Source organism: Trichechus manatus, unplaced genomic scaffold (assembly GCF_000243295.1).
Source record: "Trichechus manatus latirostris isolate Lorelei unplaced genomic scaffold, TriManLat1.0 scaffold00069, whole genome shotgun sequence".
NCBI lineage: Eukaryota > Metazoa > Chordata > Mammalia > Sirenia > Trichechidae > Trichechus > Trichechus manatus.
Genome location: NW_004444005.1, coordinates 11,286,525 through 11,303,811, shown reverse-complemented (window position 1 = coordinate 11,303,811; position 17,287 = coordinate 11,286,525). Strand labels below are relative to the sequence as shown.

Genomic DNA, 17,287 nt, shown 5'->3' with positions numbered 1-17,287 from the left:
ATGCTGGCGGTTACCATCCGATACATCACTTCACCATTCTCATAGCTCTTTAGCCCAAGGCAGAGGAGGCTTTGCTTGTCAGTTCCTGTTGCGCTGACTCTCACTCACGGTGGCCCCGTGTACAGCAGAACCGAGCAGCTGTCCGGCCCTGCGCCATCCTCACCATCGTTGGTGTGCCGGAGGCCACTGTCGCACCACTGTGTATTCTGAATGCCTTCCAACCTAGGGGGCTCATCTTCCAGCACCGCATTAAACAATGTTCTGCTGTGGTCCACAGGGTTTTCATTGACTCGTTTTTGGAAGAAGATCACCAAAGCTTTCTTCCTGGTCTATCTTAGTCTGCAAGCTCCACTGATATCTCCTGCCGCAGGTGATCCTGCTGGTATTGGAAATGCCGGTGGCAAAGCTTCCAGCATCACGGCAACACATACACCACAGCATGGCAAACTGACAGACGGGTGGTGGGCTTCACTTGAGGGCTGATGAGCTCCATTCAGAGGGGCAGGGAACCCTGAAGCTTGGCTGAGCGCCTTTGAAACGCTTCTTCCAAGTAAGGGGCACCCAAGTTGTGGCCGCCCATCCAAAGTCAGCCAAGAATACATCTGCGCTCTCAGGCAGGGGATGTCACCGTCAGGCCTTCTGTGCAGAGCCTGGAGACTCCATGAGGACCATCAGCACACCATGCTCGCGATGGATTTCACTCCTCCCCAGCGAGGGGGGACGTCCCCGAGGTAAGAATAAAAGAGCTTGGAGACCCCTGTGGTGACCAATGCAGACCACAGAGTGTCCTTCACCTAATAGTATCTGGAGTGTCCCTGTCAATGGTCGCAATCAGAGCTCGGGGGTTGGGACCGCATGCTGGGTGCATCAGCTCTCCATTTCCTGGAAAGAATTTCCTCAAAGATTTTTCAAAGACACTTCTTCTTATACATGCTGATTATTCTCAAACTCTGATTAAAATGCATGAGACCAGGGAGGTGGCATTACCGGCACAGAGTGTACTGGGCTCTTTAAGTAATTACACAAAGACCTTCGTCCCATCATGAGGTCTGAGAGCAGGGGCATGCCTGTCCTTCCTACTCTGTCCCAACACCACAGTCCTCAGAAATCTTAAAAGGCATATGTGCTGTTTAATAAAGTAAGATGGTGTTGTTGTGAGGTGCCATCAAGTCGGTTCCAACTCATAGCAACACTATGCGCCACAGAAGGAAACACTGCCTGGTCCTGTGCCACCCTCACAATCGCTGTGAAGCTTGAGCCCATTGTTGCAGCCACTGTGTCAATTCATCTCGTTGAGGGTCTTCCTCTTTTTTGCTGACTCTCTACTTTGCCAAGCATGATATCACTCTCCAGGGCCTGGTCCCTCCTGATAACGTGTCCAAAGTACATGACAGGAAGTCTTGCCGTCCTCGCATCTAAGCAGCATAGTGGCTGTACTTTTTCCAAGACAGATTTGTTCATTGCTCTGGCAGTCCATGGCATATTCAATATTCCTCGACAACGCCATAACTCAAAGGTGTCAATTCTTCTTGTCTTCCTTATTCACTGTCCAGCTTTCACATACATATGAGGCAATTGAAAATACCACGGCTTGAGTCAGCACACCTTAGTCATCAAAGTGACATCTTTGCTTGTTAAGACTTTTTATAGAGATCTTTTGCAATAGATCTGTCCACTGCAACAGATCATTTGATTCTTGACTGCTGCTTGCATGGGCATTGATTGTTGATCCAAGTAAAATGAAATCCTTGACAACTTCAATATTTTCTCCATTTATCATAATGTTTCTTGAGAAGAAAAGCTAAAATATTATAATGAAATGTGAAAAGACCTGGAGTGAGAAAACCAAAAAGGACGAACACACCCCACATTTCTCAAGATGAAAGAACTTAAGAAAAAATTCAAGCTCTGATTCGTAATACTGCAGAATCCTATTGTCAAAATATTGAATAAATCAAAAAGCATCAAATGAAGATAGAAGAAATATGCAAAGTCACTGTATCAGAAAGACTTGTCAGTGTTCAAACATTTCAGGAGGTAGCATATGATCAAGAACTGACAGTACTGAAGGAAGAGGTCCAAGCTGCACTGAAGGCATTGGCGAGAAACAAGGCTCCAGGAATTGATAGAATACCAATTGAGATGTTTCAACTAATGCATGTAACGCTGGAAGTGCTCACTCATCTATGTCAAGAAATTTGGAAGACAGCTACCTTGCCAACTGGCTTGAAGAGATCTCTATTTGAGTCCATTCAAAAGAAATGTGATCCAACAAAATGAAGACATTATCTGACAATATCATTAATATCACATGCAAGCAAAATTTTGCTGAAGATAATTCAAAAACAGCTGGGTCGTACATCAACAGGGAAATGCCAGAAATTCAGGCCGGATTCAGAAGAGGACGTGGAACCACGGATATCATTGCTGATATCAGATGGATCCTGGCTGAAAGCAGAGAAACCAGAAAGATGTTTACTTGTGTTTTACTGACTTTGCAAAGGCGTTCGACTGTGTGGATTATAACAAATTACGAATACCATTGTGAAGAACAGGAATTCCAGAACACTTAATTGTGCTCATGCAGAACCTGTACACAGACCATGAGGCAGCTGTTGAACAGAACAAGAGAACACTGCATACTTTAAAATCAGAAAAGGTGTGTGCCAGGGTTGTGTCCTTTCACCATACTTATTTAGTCTGTATGCTGAGCAAAGTATCTGAGAAACTGGTCTATATGAAGAACACAGCATCAGGGTTAGAGGAAGACTCATTAACAATCTGCATTATGCAGATGACCCAACCTTGTTTGCTATAAGTGAAGAGGACTTGAAGCACTTACTGATGAAGATCATACAGACTTCAGTATGAATCAGGCCTCAACATAAAGAAAACAGTGAAGTGTGTAAGGTGTTTATAACTGTGCTACAGTGTGTTGTTAGTTACTTTCAAGTTGGCTCCAACTCGTGGAGACCTTCCATACAACAGAAGTAAACATTGCTCAGTCCTGTGCCCGCTTCATGACGGTGGGTACGTTTGAGTCCACTGTTGTGTCAATCCACCGTGTTGAGGGTTTCCCTCGTTTTCAATGACCCTCTACTTTACCATCATGTCCTTTTCTCGGGATTGGGTTTCCTGATGACGTGTCCAAAGTAAGGAGCCTAAGTCTCTCCATCCTGCCTCCTAAGGAGTACTCTGGTTGTATTTCTTCTCAGACTGATTTGTTCATTCTTTTGACAGTCCACAGAATATTTAATATTCTTCGCCAACATCACAGATCAAATACACCAATTCTTCTTCTGTCTTCTTTTTTTCTTTGTCCAACTTTCACATGCATATGAGGCAACTGAAAAGACTATGGCTTGGATGAGGTGCACCTTAGTCATCAAAGTCTTTGCTTTTTAAAACTTTAAAGAGGCCATTTGCATTTAATCAAACAATGATTAAAATGTGTAAGAGCGGGGAGGTGGCATCACCTGGTGGTATGTCGTTCGATTTCTTTCTTTTTTTTTGGTTCATCTGGACCTGTCATCTCCCCTCCCCACCTGGGTCCACATCCCAAATTTCTCATCTGTCTGGGATGACGTCACAGAATCAGGCTCCTAAGCTGTCAAACCTTGGATTGGCGAGTCTTTGAATTTTCTCTCTCTCTTTTTATTTTATTGTGCTTTAGGTTAAAGTTTACAGCACAAATTAGTTTCTTATTCAAAAATTTATACACAAATTGTTTCATGACATTGGCTGCAATCCCCGCAATGTGTCAGCACTCTCCTCCTTTCCACCCCAGGTTCTCCGGGTTCTCCGGGTCCATTCTTCCAGTTTTTCTGTCCCTTCTGGCCTTCTGATCTTTGCTTTTGGGAAGGTGTTGCCCATTTGGTCTCGTATACTTGACTGAACTAGAAGAACTTTCCTCACATGTATTACTGTTTGTTTTATAGACCCGTCTAACATTTGGCTGAAAGGTGGACTTCAGGAGTGGCTTCAGTTCTGAGTTAGCAGGGTGTCCGGGGGCCATAGTCTCAGGGTTCCTCCAGTCTCTGTCAGGCCAGTAAGTCTGGCCTCTTTTTTGTGAACTTGAATTCTGTTCCATGTTTTTCTCCCACTCTGTCCAGAACCTTCTATTGTGATCTGTCACAGAGGGTGGTGGTGGTAGCCGGGCACCATCTAGTTCTTCTGGTCTCAGGCCGGTGGAGGTTGTGGTTCACGTGGTCCATTAGTCTTTTGGACTAATATTTTCCTTGTCTCTGGTTTTCTTCATCCTCCTTTGCTCTGATCATGAAGGGATGAACAGGTGTATTCTAGATGGCCACTTGCAAGCTTTTAAGACCCCAGACGCTACTCACCAAAGTAGGATATGAAACATTTTTTTATGAACTATGTTATACCAATTGACCTAGCTGTCCCTCAAATCCATGGTCCCCAGCCCTCAGTCCCTGTTACTTGAGGTGTTTGGATGTGTTTAAGAAGCTTCTATGGCTTTGTTCAAGTTGTGCTGACTTCCTCTATATTGTGTGTTGCCTTTCCCATTACCAAAGTCAACACTTGCCTACTATCTAGTTAGTGATTTCCCCTCCCCCCCATAACCATCACAGATTTTTTTTTTTTCTGTGTGTAAACCTTTTATTGGGTATTTATAATAGTGGTTTTACAAGATACTTGTCCTTTTGTGATTGACGTATTTCACTCAGCATAATACCCTCCAGATTCATCCATGTTGTAAGATGTTCCGTGGATTCATCGTGGTTTATCGTTAAGTATTATTCCATTGTGTGTATGTACCATAGTTTGTCTATCCATTCATCTGCTGATGGGCACTTAAGTTGTTTCCACCTTTTTGCTATTGTGAATAATGATGCTATGAACATGGGTGTGTATATGTTTATTTGTGTGACGGCTCTTATTTCTCTAGGATATATTTCCAGGAGTGAGACTGCTAAATCATATGCTATTTCTATTTCTAGCCTTTTAAGGAGGTGCCATATCATTTTTCATAGTGGTTGTAACATTTCATATTCCCACCGGGAGTGCATATTAGTTCCAATCTCCCCACAACCTCTCCAACATTTGTTATCTTGTTTTTTTGATCAGTGCCAGCAAAGTCAGGGTGAGATGTTATCTCATTGTAGTTTTTATTTGCATGGAGCCCTGGTGGCACAATGGTTAAGAGCCTGGCTGTCAACCAAAAGGTTAGCAGTTTGAATCCACCAGCCAGCCGCTCCTTGGAAACTCTATGGGGCAGTTCTACTCTGTCCTATAGGGTCACTATGAGTTGGAATCAACTGAACTGCCAAAAAAAAAAAAAAGGTTAATGATCATGAGCGTTTCCTCATGTGACCACTAGCTGCCTGACTGTCTTCTTTGGTGAACTGTATGTTCATATAATTGCCCATTTTTTTAAACTGGATTATTTGTCTTTTGGTTATTGAGGTATTGAAGTATTCTGTAGATTTTAGAGATCACACTTTTGTTGGACATGTTCTAGTCAAGCTTTTATTTCCCAGACTGTAGGTTCTCTTTTGACTCTTTTGGTGAAGTCTTTTATGAGCATAAGTGTTTACTTTTTAGGGGCTCCCAGTCATTTCCTTTCTCTTCTGGCATTTGGGTACTGTTAGTGATGGTTTGTATTCTCTTTATGCCATGTATTAGGGCCGTAGGGGTGTTCCTATTTTTTTCTTCCGTAATCTTCATCATTTTGGGTTTCACATTTAGGTCTTTTCTTTGATTTTTTTGAGTTAGTTTTCGTGTATGGTGTAAGGTATGGGTCCTGTTTCTTTTTTTTTTTTTTTCCCCCAAAAGTTTGCATTCAGTTTTGCCAGCACCATTTGTTAAAAAGACTGTCTTTTCCCCATTTAATGGACTTTGGTCCTTTGTCAAAGATCAGCTGACCACAGGTGGAGGGATTTACATCTAGGATCTCGACTCTGTTTCCACTGGTCTTTGTGTTGGTCTTTGTACCAGTACAAAGCTATTTTGACTACCGTGGCTGTATAGCAGGTTCTAAGATCAGGTAGTATAAGGCTTCCTACTTTCATTTTCTTTGATAATGCTTTGCTTATCTGGGGCCTCTTTACTTTCCATATAAAGGTGGTGATTAGTTTTTCCATCTACTTGAAGAATATTGTTGGTATACGGGTAAGGACTGCATTGTATCTGTAGATTGCTTGGGCAGAAGGGACTTTTCATAATGTTGAGTCTTCTTATCCATGAGCATGGTATGTTTTTCCATTTATGTAGGTCTCTCTTGGTTTCTTGCAATAATGTTTTGTAGTTTTCTTTGTATAGGTTTTTCACATCCCTGGTTAGATTTATTCCTAAGTATTTTATCTTTTTATGGCCTATTATAAATAGTATTGTGTTCCTAATCTCCTTTTCAAAGTTCTCTTTGTTGGTGTGTAAGAATTCAACTGATTTTTGTATATCGATCTTGTATCCAGCTGCTCTGCTGAATCTTTCTATCAGTTCCAGTAGTTTCCTTGTGGAACCTTTCGGGTTCTCTATGTATAGGATCATACCATCTGCAAATAGGGATAGTTTTACTTCTTCCATTCCAATTTGGATGCCATTTATTTCTTTTTCTTTCCTTATGGTTCTAGCTAGGACTTCCAGCATGATGTTAAATAGGAGTGGTGATAAAGGACATCTTTGTCTTGTTCCCGTTCTCAGGGGGCATGCTTTCAGCCTCTCTCTCTTCAGTATTTTGTTGCAATTTTATGTCTATATTCATAAGGTCTATAGTTTTGTTCTCTTGTGATGTCTTTGGCTGGCTTTGGTATCAGGGTAATATAAGCCTCACAAATGAGTTAAGAAGAGTTCTCTCTTCTATTTTTTGTAAGAGTTTATGAAGGAATGACGTTAAATCTTCTTAACCGTTTGGTAGCATTCACCAGTGAGGCCATGTGGACCTGGGTTTTAATTTGTGGGAAGTTTTCTGATTACTAATTCATTCTATGTACTTGTCTTAGGTCTATTCAGATCTTCTATTTCTTCTTGAGTTAGTTTTGGTAGTTTGTGATTTCCTACGAATTTTTCAACTTCATCTAGATTATCTAATTTGTTGGCATACAAGTGCTCATAGTATTCTTTTATAATCCTTTGTATGTCTGTAAGGTCAGTAGTAATGTCCCCTTTTACACCTCTGATTTTAGTATTTCAAGCTTCTTGGTCACTCTAGCTAAAGGTTTTTCAGTTCTGTTGATCTTTTCAAGAACCAGCTTTTCGCTTCATTGATTTTTTGTCTTTTTTGTATTTTTCTATTCTCAGTTTCTTTTATTTCTACTCTCATTTCTTACTATTTTTTTCTTACAGCTAGCTTTTAGTTTGCTCTTCCTTATTTAATGTTTTAGGTGGATATCTTTGCTTTTAATATAACTTATTTGACTGTAAGTTTATATAACTTCATTTTTAATAATGGCTGTGCTGAACAGTCATCTCACAAAATCCCCCAAAATTTAACGAACGGCCCTTTCAATCCAGTGGAAGCCAGTGTAAACTGGCTCCAGCAGGCCCCAGGGATGGGTCTAGCAGACTCTAGAAAGCAAATAATGTCACATCAAGGAAGTTACTGCATGGCTACAGGAAGCAGGGGGCTGTGCCTTCACGTCCTCTGTCCTACTTCCTCTCTGCCCACACCTAGAGAGTTTAGGGAACTAGCTGGAGGCCACACAGCTGCACCAAGTACACACACATTTACACTGATTTCTTCAAGTATCTGAACACACAGAAGGCCTCCTGCCCAAAGAGTGAGGCCTGTGATCCCAGTGCTCACCAACCTACTTCCTGCCTGCCAGTTCAGAGGCTGTTTCTTCACAGAGAACAGTGCGTATGGATGTGGGGTCTGGTCCAGGCTGGGCATGGAATGCCACTCAATCACACCTATTGCTGAAGGACCCTCCTGGGACTCTAGGGTGACAACTGTGTCCACTGAGCAACAGCAGACAGACATGGCACCGCCCTTGGGCACAGTGCCCACCTTTTCCAGGGAGCCTTCCTAGATTGCCACTGAGTCCGGCACCTTCCTGTGGCCCCATCAGCCTGTGCTGCCCTTCCCTACCACACGCTCTCCCTCAACCCTCGTTCCATCCCTACACCCTGCCCTCAGAGCTCCTGCAGGGACTGCTGAGAGGCCAGTTGTCCTCTGCAGGGGGAGGCGGTCATCCTACAGTGAGACTGCAGAGCTAAGATTCGGGAACAAGGTCAAACTCACACCGAGGCACTCTCTTCCCAACCCCCCTCCTTCCCCCAGCACCAGACTGTCTTTAGAGCTACAATGAAGTTCTAGCTCAAAATGACAGCAGAATTCTAAATAACGGGAAAAAAAGAAAGAAAAGTTTAACCTCAATGTGCTGGGAGCTACCAGGGTGGAGGGGCAGTGTGGGGGAGCCATGCTCTGCAGAAGGGCCTGTGGGGGAGGGGATAGCGACATTCCTGGGGTCATGATGCCCAGAGCTGGGTCCTTCTCTGGCCCTGAGTCGCATGGTGGTGGGGAATCACAGGGCAAGGAGGGGGCTCCCAGAGCAAGGCCCACTGCTCACCAGCTCACCATCTGGAATCAGCTCCCTGCTCTTAGGGTCGGAACCAAGGGGTGGCGCGACCTTCCAGACACGGGTGACCTGCACAGGTGAGCAACAGTGTCTGCCACCTCCACACCTGAGTGCAGCTCAGACGGCACGTGCTACCTCGCCCGGGCCACCGGTTTGGTGCCACAGGGCTTGGGTGCCAAGTGGGCACTGGGAAGTCCCCAGCATTCCCAAGGGTGCGGGGTCTGCTCTGGAAGCCCGGCTGAGCAACTGCATGGCTCTGCCTTGCCCTCACAGCCAGCCCTGACTCTGTGCTTCAGAGACTCCCAGGAGACCCTCGCCTGTGAAAGGACAGGGTCTGGGCAATGGGAAAACTGTCCCCTCCATGCCCCCCGGCCAAGTCTGGGCTCACAACATCCCGATGACGAGGTAGCCAGCGCCTGGGGACCAGGTGTCTGAGCACCAGCCACATCCCTGCCTGCTGTACATAAGCAGCCCCCTCTGTACCCTGGGCTTCTTCTCTTCTTTCGCCCAGACCCACACGTCCTGGGAAGGGGATGCCCGGGGGGCTGGGGTATGAGCAGAGGGTCAGGCTGGCCAGGCTTCCTGGCGGCTGTCTCTGTGTACGCATCAGACTGTGGCCCTGCTGCTGGGTGACTGTACCACAACCAAGAGCAGCAAGGCCTGGATGTCCCCAAGTGACAAATCAGCAGAGAGTCGCCCTCCCCTTCCAGTGGAATGGGGTTTGGAGGAAGCAAACAAGCCAGGCCATCGGTGCGGCCACTTCCACATCCTGCAGGGGTGCTGACCCCAAGGACACGCCCCTGAGCCTGGAGTCCACGGAGCCGCCCCAGCTGGGACCACAGTTTTGCCTTCGGTGATGTGTTTTGAGCTGTGTGCTGTCCCCATACGCGGCCACGTGGCAGAGCAGAATGCAGTGCAACACTGGTGACGGTGCCGCGCTCTCCGCGCCTCCTCCGAACTGTCCACGCTGGGGCTGATGTGACTCCTTCACCAGCGCGGCTCCCCTCAGTCCGGGCGGGTAATCAGCAGAGATGCCAGATGTGCTCGGGAGGCAGTGCGTCCTCAGCTTCTCCCAGCATCTCCCAAGTTCCCGGAGTTTATAACACACACCCTGGCTCCAGCACAAATTCAGCAGCCAAAAGGCCTCCAGCGGTAGCGACATAATATGAGCAATATGAGTGTCTTCCCAGCTCCCGCCATGATCAGACGTGGCAGAGGCGGCCAGGTGCACTCCCTGTCTGCCCACTTGGCTCAGAGAGGGGACCCAGCACAACGGAGGGCCTGGGGGCTGCCACATCGGCCAGAGGCCTCTGGAATCTCCGGACCTTTCTGAGCCAGGAGACAAGTCCACATCCGCGGTGAGGACACACTGGCTAGGGTGGCCATGGGCGCCCCGTGTCCAAGAGGCACCGGGCTCGTGTGTCCTCCCCTCAGCAAGGACACTCGGGGGCCTGAGTCAATGCCTGCAGGTTGGGCGGGAGCGAGCACGGGTCGGGCTGAGCAGGCCTGGCTGCTCACCTGTCATGATGGCAGTGTGCCCCGGGGCGTTCCAGCAAACACCCCAGCAGCCTGTGCTCGTCTGTGGGGTTCTGTCGCCCGTGACCTTGGCTGAGGAGGCTCAGCACCCCCAGGTCGCAGGCCTCAGGAAGTGGCAGGAGGAGGGTGTCCACACCCCACTGCCTGCCATCCTGTCCACCCTGCCTCCCCCCAACCCCAGTGACAGGAGGGTGAAGGCCGGGCCTGATGCCCAGGCACCTGGCAGCACGTGGCCCAGGCCAGGAGGCTGCTGTCCCTCCGCCCACTCCGGGGAAAGGACGCCAGGCCCTTGAGGTGAACTGTCCAGTGGCAGAGGCTGGTCCAGCCTTTCTCACAGCCCTGCAGGCCTGGAGGCCTAGCGGACCTTGGCCAGAGGGACAGGAAGCAGGGTCTGTGTGTTGGGAAAGCCACGCATCTCCCCATCATGGTTCTGCAGGCCAACTCTCCCCTCTGCTTTCCTCTCTCTTCTCTGTGGGCGGTGGGATCCGGACACAGGGTGCAAAAATCAGGGACTCAGTGGGGTCGACCATCACCCAGAAACAGGGTCCCCACCATGTCTCTGGTGACAGCAGCTGGACGTGGCTCTGGGGGCCCCGGGGAGGGGGGACTAGGAAGCTGGAGCAGGGCAAGAGGACAGGAGGGGGAGCATGGGGCAGCGGGCCACAGAGAGGGCAGCATGTACTGCCCGTGTGTGCCCAGCCCACAGTGCCCCCCACAAGCCTGGCCCATGACCCACAGCCCAACAATTTGTTGAAGGCTAGTGATTATCTAAACACCTCAAAACACATTAGCTGGGACCAGATTCATCATCAGCCTGGTGACCTGCTTTTGAAAACGCAGCCACTGAACACGCTATGGAGGGCAGCTCGACTCTGACACACGTGGGGCCACATGAGCTGGAGCTGACTCGACGGCAACTTTTTTGGAGTCCCTGGGTGGTGCAGGTAATATGCTCACTAGCCATCTGAAAACTTGGAGGTTGGTGTCCACCCAGAGGTGCTTTGGAAGAAAGGCCTGGTGATCTGCTTTAAAAAAAATCAGCCTTTGAAAACTCTATGGAGCACAGTTCTACTCTGACACACGTGGGGTCTCCATTAGTCAGGATCGACCTGCTGACGCTTGCTGGCCTTGGTGACCTCGGCTTGTCGAAGAACTTTAATCTACAGAAATTTATGAGACACCTCGCTTCACGGAGGGAGCACTGTCTGCGGCCGACTCAGCCACGCGCCAGGCAGGGCCGCATCTCGGGGCAGTGTCTGCTGGTCCTCCAAAAAGGGAATCTCAATCTACATTAGCAGCCAGTAAGTGGCGGGGGCCAGCCCGTCTGGACATTAGCGGGGCATGCGAGGCTGTACCTGCCCTGAGGTAAGGCTGTCCGATGGTATTTGTGTGTAAGGACACTAACTCCTGAGCCAGAGTCTGGGGTTCAGTTTAGAGCCTTTTCCCTGGTTGGAAAGACTCTGACATCAGTTGTGAGTTGTGGTGTGGCTGCGTCCTGGCTGGGAAGTTGTTCATCAAAAACGCTTAGGTGTGGAGACAAGGCCAAGGAGTCAAAGGCCTAATGTTCTCCTCTCACTACCAAAGCTTGTCTGATGAACTCCTCTTCACCCCTCAAAACCCTACTCAAACTGCCCCCTGGTTGATGCAACCTTGCCAAAATCCCGGGCCGGAAGAGGCAGCTGTGTTCTGGGTCTTGCACCACGATCTCAGCCCCAGTACCCACGATGATGCACAGCAAAATGCATTGTGTATTTTAAGAGTCAATCTCCCCTTTTAACTCTCCTACACCCGAGCCTATGCTTTATTCGAATGAATGAATGAGTGAATGAATGAATGAACAACCAGTAAGCCAATTAATAACCAGACAAGTAGGCGCACAGACGCGAGCTGGCTCTATTATCTCAAGTTCCCACATTCACAGTCCCTGGGGGGGGTGGCACAAACCGTCCCAATGTAAACCTGGCTCTCTTTAAATTCCATCCCACCCAGAGACACAATTCATGCACACAGAGCAAGAACACGGAACAGCAAAAATTAAACTAGACGGCAGCCCAGAAAACGCCCACTGTGCAAAAAACACCAGCTAACGTTTGTTTGGCCTCCCCGGAAAACGACGAGGTTTTAGTTTGGGTCTCTGGGCCCAGGGAAAAGAGGCTTCAGTCACCTGCTGTCACCCACCAGGGCACACTCCCACCACGCGCGTATGCTCCAACGCAGCAGTGGGGAGGGGTGCTGTCCCCTTGGCCCAATGCACCCGGAAGCGGATTCTGGGGAGTGGAGTCCGGAACCAACGGGGCAGGCCTGCGGTACCCACGTAGGTGGAGGCTTAATCAGATGCCGGTGTGGGAGCGCGGGACAGATGTTTCTAATAAGGACAGAAAACAGGCTCCTTAAACGGGACAGTTTGTCAAGGTGCATGAGCGTGAGCCTCGCCCTCCAGGCAGGGCTGCTCCACCTGCTTTTCCTGAATCCCCAAGTGCCCGGTGCTCCCAGAGGCGCCTGGGTTTCTGGGGCGCTCAGGGCTGGGGTGGACCATGGTAGGTGGCATGTGGCTGTGGGGTCCCCAGAAGAAGCAACAGAGGAGCTAGGGTGGGGCAGCCGGAGCCTTGAGCCCGGGGGTCAGACTTCAGGGTAACTCCTCCTGGGCACCCCGCCTGTGGGGGGCGGGGTGCGGTGAACTCAGCCTCAAGGTGGCACGAGGTCTGTGGCTAGGCAGGGCTGTGGGTGGAGGCCTGGCTGGGTCTCCTCCCTCCAGCCAGGAGCCCAAGGCCACCCTCGCTGACCCCTTTCCCTTCCTGTTGGAGGCCAGTGGGCTAGTCTCTGTCCTGGGTCCTGGGGCAGACTCTGCCCGTCTACGCCCCTGTCCTGGGCCCCGAGGCAGGCTCTGAATGTCCATGCCCCTGTCCTGGGCATTGCCTACCGTGGTCACAGCCCCCGAGCCCCCCGCCTGCCGTGGTCAGCCCCGGGCCCCAGGTGGGGTCTGGCTTGCTCCACTGCTGCCCCAGTCAGTCTCACTGGGGCTGACGCTGTCCCCTGGCCACAGTGTCACCTGGGGATGCCCTTCCCCGGGGGCTCCCAGGTCTCAGCTTACGCCTGGCGGTGGTCACGGCCAAGCTCTAACACTTGGCTCACATGTGGCCTCTCCACCAGGGACCTGCCCCTCCAGACGCCACTCCAGCCACTGTGGGGCTTTGCCTCCTTCTCGGGTTTGTTTTAACCTTCGAGTTTTTTCGTTCTTTTTTTTAAATTTGTAAATGCATATGTTGCTGTTGAGTGCTGTCACGCTGATTCCGACTCATAACGACCCGTGTGACAGAGGAGAACTGCCCCATAAGATTTCCCAGGCTGCGATCTTTACAGGAGCAGATCACCAGGTCTTTCTCCCAAGGAGCTGCTGGCTGGGTTCAAACCGCCCACCTTTTCAGTTGGCAGCCGAGCGCTTAACCGTTGCGCCACCAGGACGCCTTTAAAATGCACGTACCAAAAACAAAAAGAAAAAAACCAAACTCGTAAACCCACTGCTTTCGAACCAATTCCGACTCATAGAGACCCACAGGACAGAGGAGAACTGCCCCTTAGGGTTTCCAAGGAGCAGCTGGTGGATTCGAACTGCCGACCTTTCGGTTAGCAGCTGAGCTCTTAATCACTGCGCCACCAGGCCTATTAAATAAAACAAAGTCCATCACCCTGACCGTTTTCAGGGCACAAATTGGGTGCGTTAACTGCCATACTGTGCAACCCTCACCACCATCCCCTTCCAAACCTTCCATCACCCCAAACAGGACTCTGCACCCCTTCTCAATGGCCTCTGCCTTCCTTCAGAGGCCGTGGTGAGCCCCAGCGCTGCCCGCTAGGACACCCTCCCTCCTGCCCATCAGAACGGCGAGGGTCAGGTGGCAAGTCTGTCCTGGCCTGACCCTGGGGCGAGGCAGGTGGGCACCACCACCAATCACCCAGGCCCACCAGCTCACCAGGGAGCCGGGTGACAGACCCAGCTGTGCTCTGTCGAGTGGGGACATGTGGGGGTGGACACTGGACAGACCAGAGGGTGATGTGGACACCTTGCAACCCAGCCCAGAGCCGTGGGCACAGCAGCCCTCAGAGGGTACCACCTCTGCCCCTTCCTCCTCACCAACACACTCTCAGGCCTGCAGCCTCTGGGCCGGGGCAAAGCCAAAAAAAACCAAATACAATGCAGTCAAGTTGATTCTGACTCACAGCGACCCTATAGGAGAGAGCAGAACTGCCCCGTAAGGTTTCCAAGGAGCGGCTGGTGGATTCCAACTGATGACCCTTTGGTTAACAGTCGAGCTTGTAACCACGGCGGCACACCTGCTAACTGGGCGCCTGCATCCACAGGAGCCTGGAGACCTTAGGACCCCCCATCCACCACGCCCCTGAAACTATCCCCACCCTGTGTGTGCGCCTCCACTGCCCCATGAGGAGCCACACAGACACCTCAGCCAGCCTGAGGCTTCGGCGGCCCGGGGGCCTTCCAGGGTGCAGTGCTTACCGTCCACACAGGCGGGCCGGGCCCTCGTGGTGCCAGCGATCTGTCCCTTTCTGCATGCGCAGCGCGCTGTCTGTCGGGCGATCGTCCTCCGTGGCTGGCTGCTGTCCCGGTCCAGGGTGACGATCTCACAGGTGCCGGCGGCCAGCTGACCTGCAAACAGGAGCAGATGCAGGCTGAGTGCTCGGGCCTTCAGACCAGCTGCCCGCCCACCTGGCCCCGCAGCCAGACGCCCGTCCAGGGCCGCCCGTGGAGGGTCTTGGTGGCCTGGCCAGAGGGAGGGGCCGCTTTTCTCCAGTGAGGACGGCTGTGGCCCCCTCCCAGGACCCTGGCAGAGAAGCCAGGGCAGCTGTCGCGCCTGAGGCCTGTCCTCTTCACCTGGCTGGCTCAGGCCGCTGGCCTCCAGACAGGAAACGCTGCCCCCCACACACATCCGGCCAGGAGTTCACCCAACGCACCCTCGTGAAACCATGGTGAGTCCATGGTCTCTGTCCCCAGTGCCACATGCTGACATCTTGCATCAGAGATCGGGTGAAACCCTCCCACCCTCCCTCAGGGCCTGTGCAGGGCAGGCCACACTGCAAAAACCAGAGGTTACAGGACGGGGACGGTGGGGGCTTGGGCGGCCCTCATCATGCCGGCCAGCCGTGCTCCCTTCTGCCTCCCACAGACACGCACACACACGTATACGTACGCACATGCAGTGCACACATGCACGACACCCACGCACACTCAGCTGTACACAGTCACAGACATGCACACGTCACAGGCACACACACATATATGTACGCACATGCAGTGCACACATGCATGACACGCACACACACTCAGCTGTACAGTCACAGACACGCACACGTCACAGGCACACACACGTATACGTACGCACATGCAGTGCACACATGCACGACACCCACGCACACTCAGCTGTACACAGTCACAGACACGCACACGTCACAGGCACACGGGCAGTGTCCAGGCGAGGATACTCAGAGGCCACACGGCACACGGCTCAGGAGCTGCCAGGTACACACGGGGTGCTCAGATGGTGCCTGACAGGGGTGCCCTCAGGTGCGTGATGCTGGCAGGTTCACACTGCTCGCACCATGTCACCGACACCCCAGGTGAGGCCACGTGGCCCTGGCCTGGCTGTGGATGGCCCAGGTGCATTGGAAAATCCAGGTGACACGTTTGTCTGGAAGGTGATGGCCCACCCCCTCACCCCTACTGTTCTTACAAATCCCCAGCCAAACACCTGTCTCTAGGGGCGATGGGCCACCACGGCCGAGAGGAGGGTGACCCCCCAGGAAATCTAACGCGTCGTTGCATGTGAAATGTGGCTGGCCCACTAACATCCCTAAACACTAACACACACAGAGAGGCCGTGCTTGGGGCGCAGTGCAGATGCGGAACAGCCGCCTCGCGGAAACACGCGGGGCCTCAGTCACCCTCTCTGCTGTCCCTTCCCGCCTGCCCTGCTCTGCCGGCCGAGACCCTGCAGTGCTGTGTCTGTGGTGTGCCCACACTCCCTGGACATGAACGATGCCTCGGGGGGCACTCGGCGCGCCCTGCCCAGCCCACCCCAGCTGGCCTCCGAGCAGGGCAGGGCTGGGGCGCTGCGGCGGGGCAACTGCACAGGCCGGAGGCTGAACCCTGCAGCCCAGGGTGTGGGTGCCCCCGCAGGGGCCCCGGCAAGGACCCAGGATGGCCTGCCTTTAGGAGGCTGAGGTCCTGGGTGGGGGTGAAGACATCAGGGCTTATCCAAGGCCGGGCTGACACTGGACACTGGGCTGCCCTCCCCACCGACGGCAGATGCCCACTCTGTGCGGGGCAAGGCCGCCTGTAGCCAGGGCTGCCTCCCCGAAGGTCTGACTCCCGTAACCAGATGACACGTGGAATCACATACAGCTTTAGGAACAAGGCAGACACAGCTAAATACACAAACAGATACACGCCAGAGGGCACAGCATCAGCGGTGACGAGGTAATGCTCTCAGGACTAGGGTGTTAGGGTCTTAAGGCTCGTGGGGGGTGAGTCTGTGTCTGGGCAGATGGGAGGTGTCTCCTGGAGACGCTGTGGCTCACGCGTCCCCTTTGTCGCCCACGGGACAGGGCCGCAGGGCCTGCCTTCAGGGCTATTTCAAGCTCTACAGGTTAATGTGGCCGTGGCTGCCATTCCTGGCCACCCTGACTCTGGACCTCTGCCATGACGTCAGCCCAGGCGGGGGCTGGCCTCCTGGGACCTGCTCACGCTCTCCCTGGCCCTCGGGCAGCTGTGTCCCCGAGCTGCAGCACGGGCCCGTCTCTGGGACTGCCCACCACTGCAGCTAGACCCCTGGATGACAGTGGAGGGGGCAGGGTCAGGGCTGCCTGAGGCCAAGGGGACCCAGTCACTTCTGGGTTGATGACCATCTGATCCACCACCTCATTCAGGACAGACACTTCACCATGGTGTCACCACCCACCAGCCGTGAAAACCGTGGGACCTGGCCTGCTCTTGACTGGGGGGGAGTGGCACACCCCGGCAGGGCCCATGAGGGAGAGGGGCCACCCGAGAGCCCAGGGCGCCCCCACCCTCACCTGCCACTTAACCCTTGTCCCTCAGGCCCCAGGATTCTTGACAGCACACCCCACGGGCCAGTGTGGCACTCCAGGACAGGGCCTCCCCACGCCCACTCCACAGCACACCCACCGGCCAGTGTGGC

The 17,287-nt window shown here is 52.1% G+C and overlaps 1 protein-coding gene across 1 annotated transcript in view; it reads right to left on the bottom strand.

The window, feature by feature from the left end:
* TAFA5 (TAFA chemokine like family member 5) overlaps positions 1-17,287 on the bottom strand; it is a 246,758-nt gene that overhangs the window by 55,745 nt on the left and 173,726 nt on the right. The window contains exon 2 of the mRNA XM_004380067.2: positions 14,590-14,739. Within this exon, the coding sequence (XP_004380124.1) occupies positions 14,590-14,739 (150 nt within the window). The remainder of the gene's footprint in view (positions 1-14,589; positions 14,740-17,287) is intronic.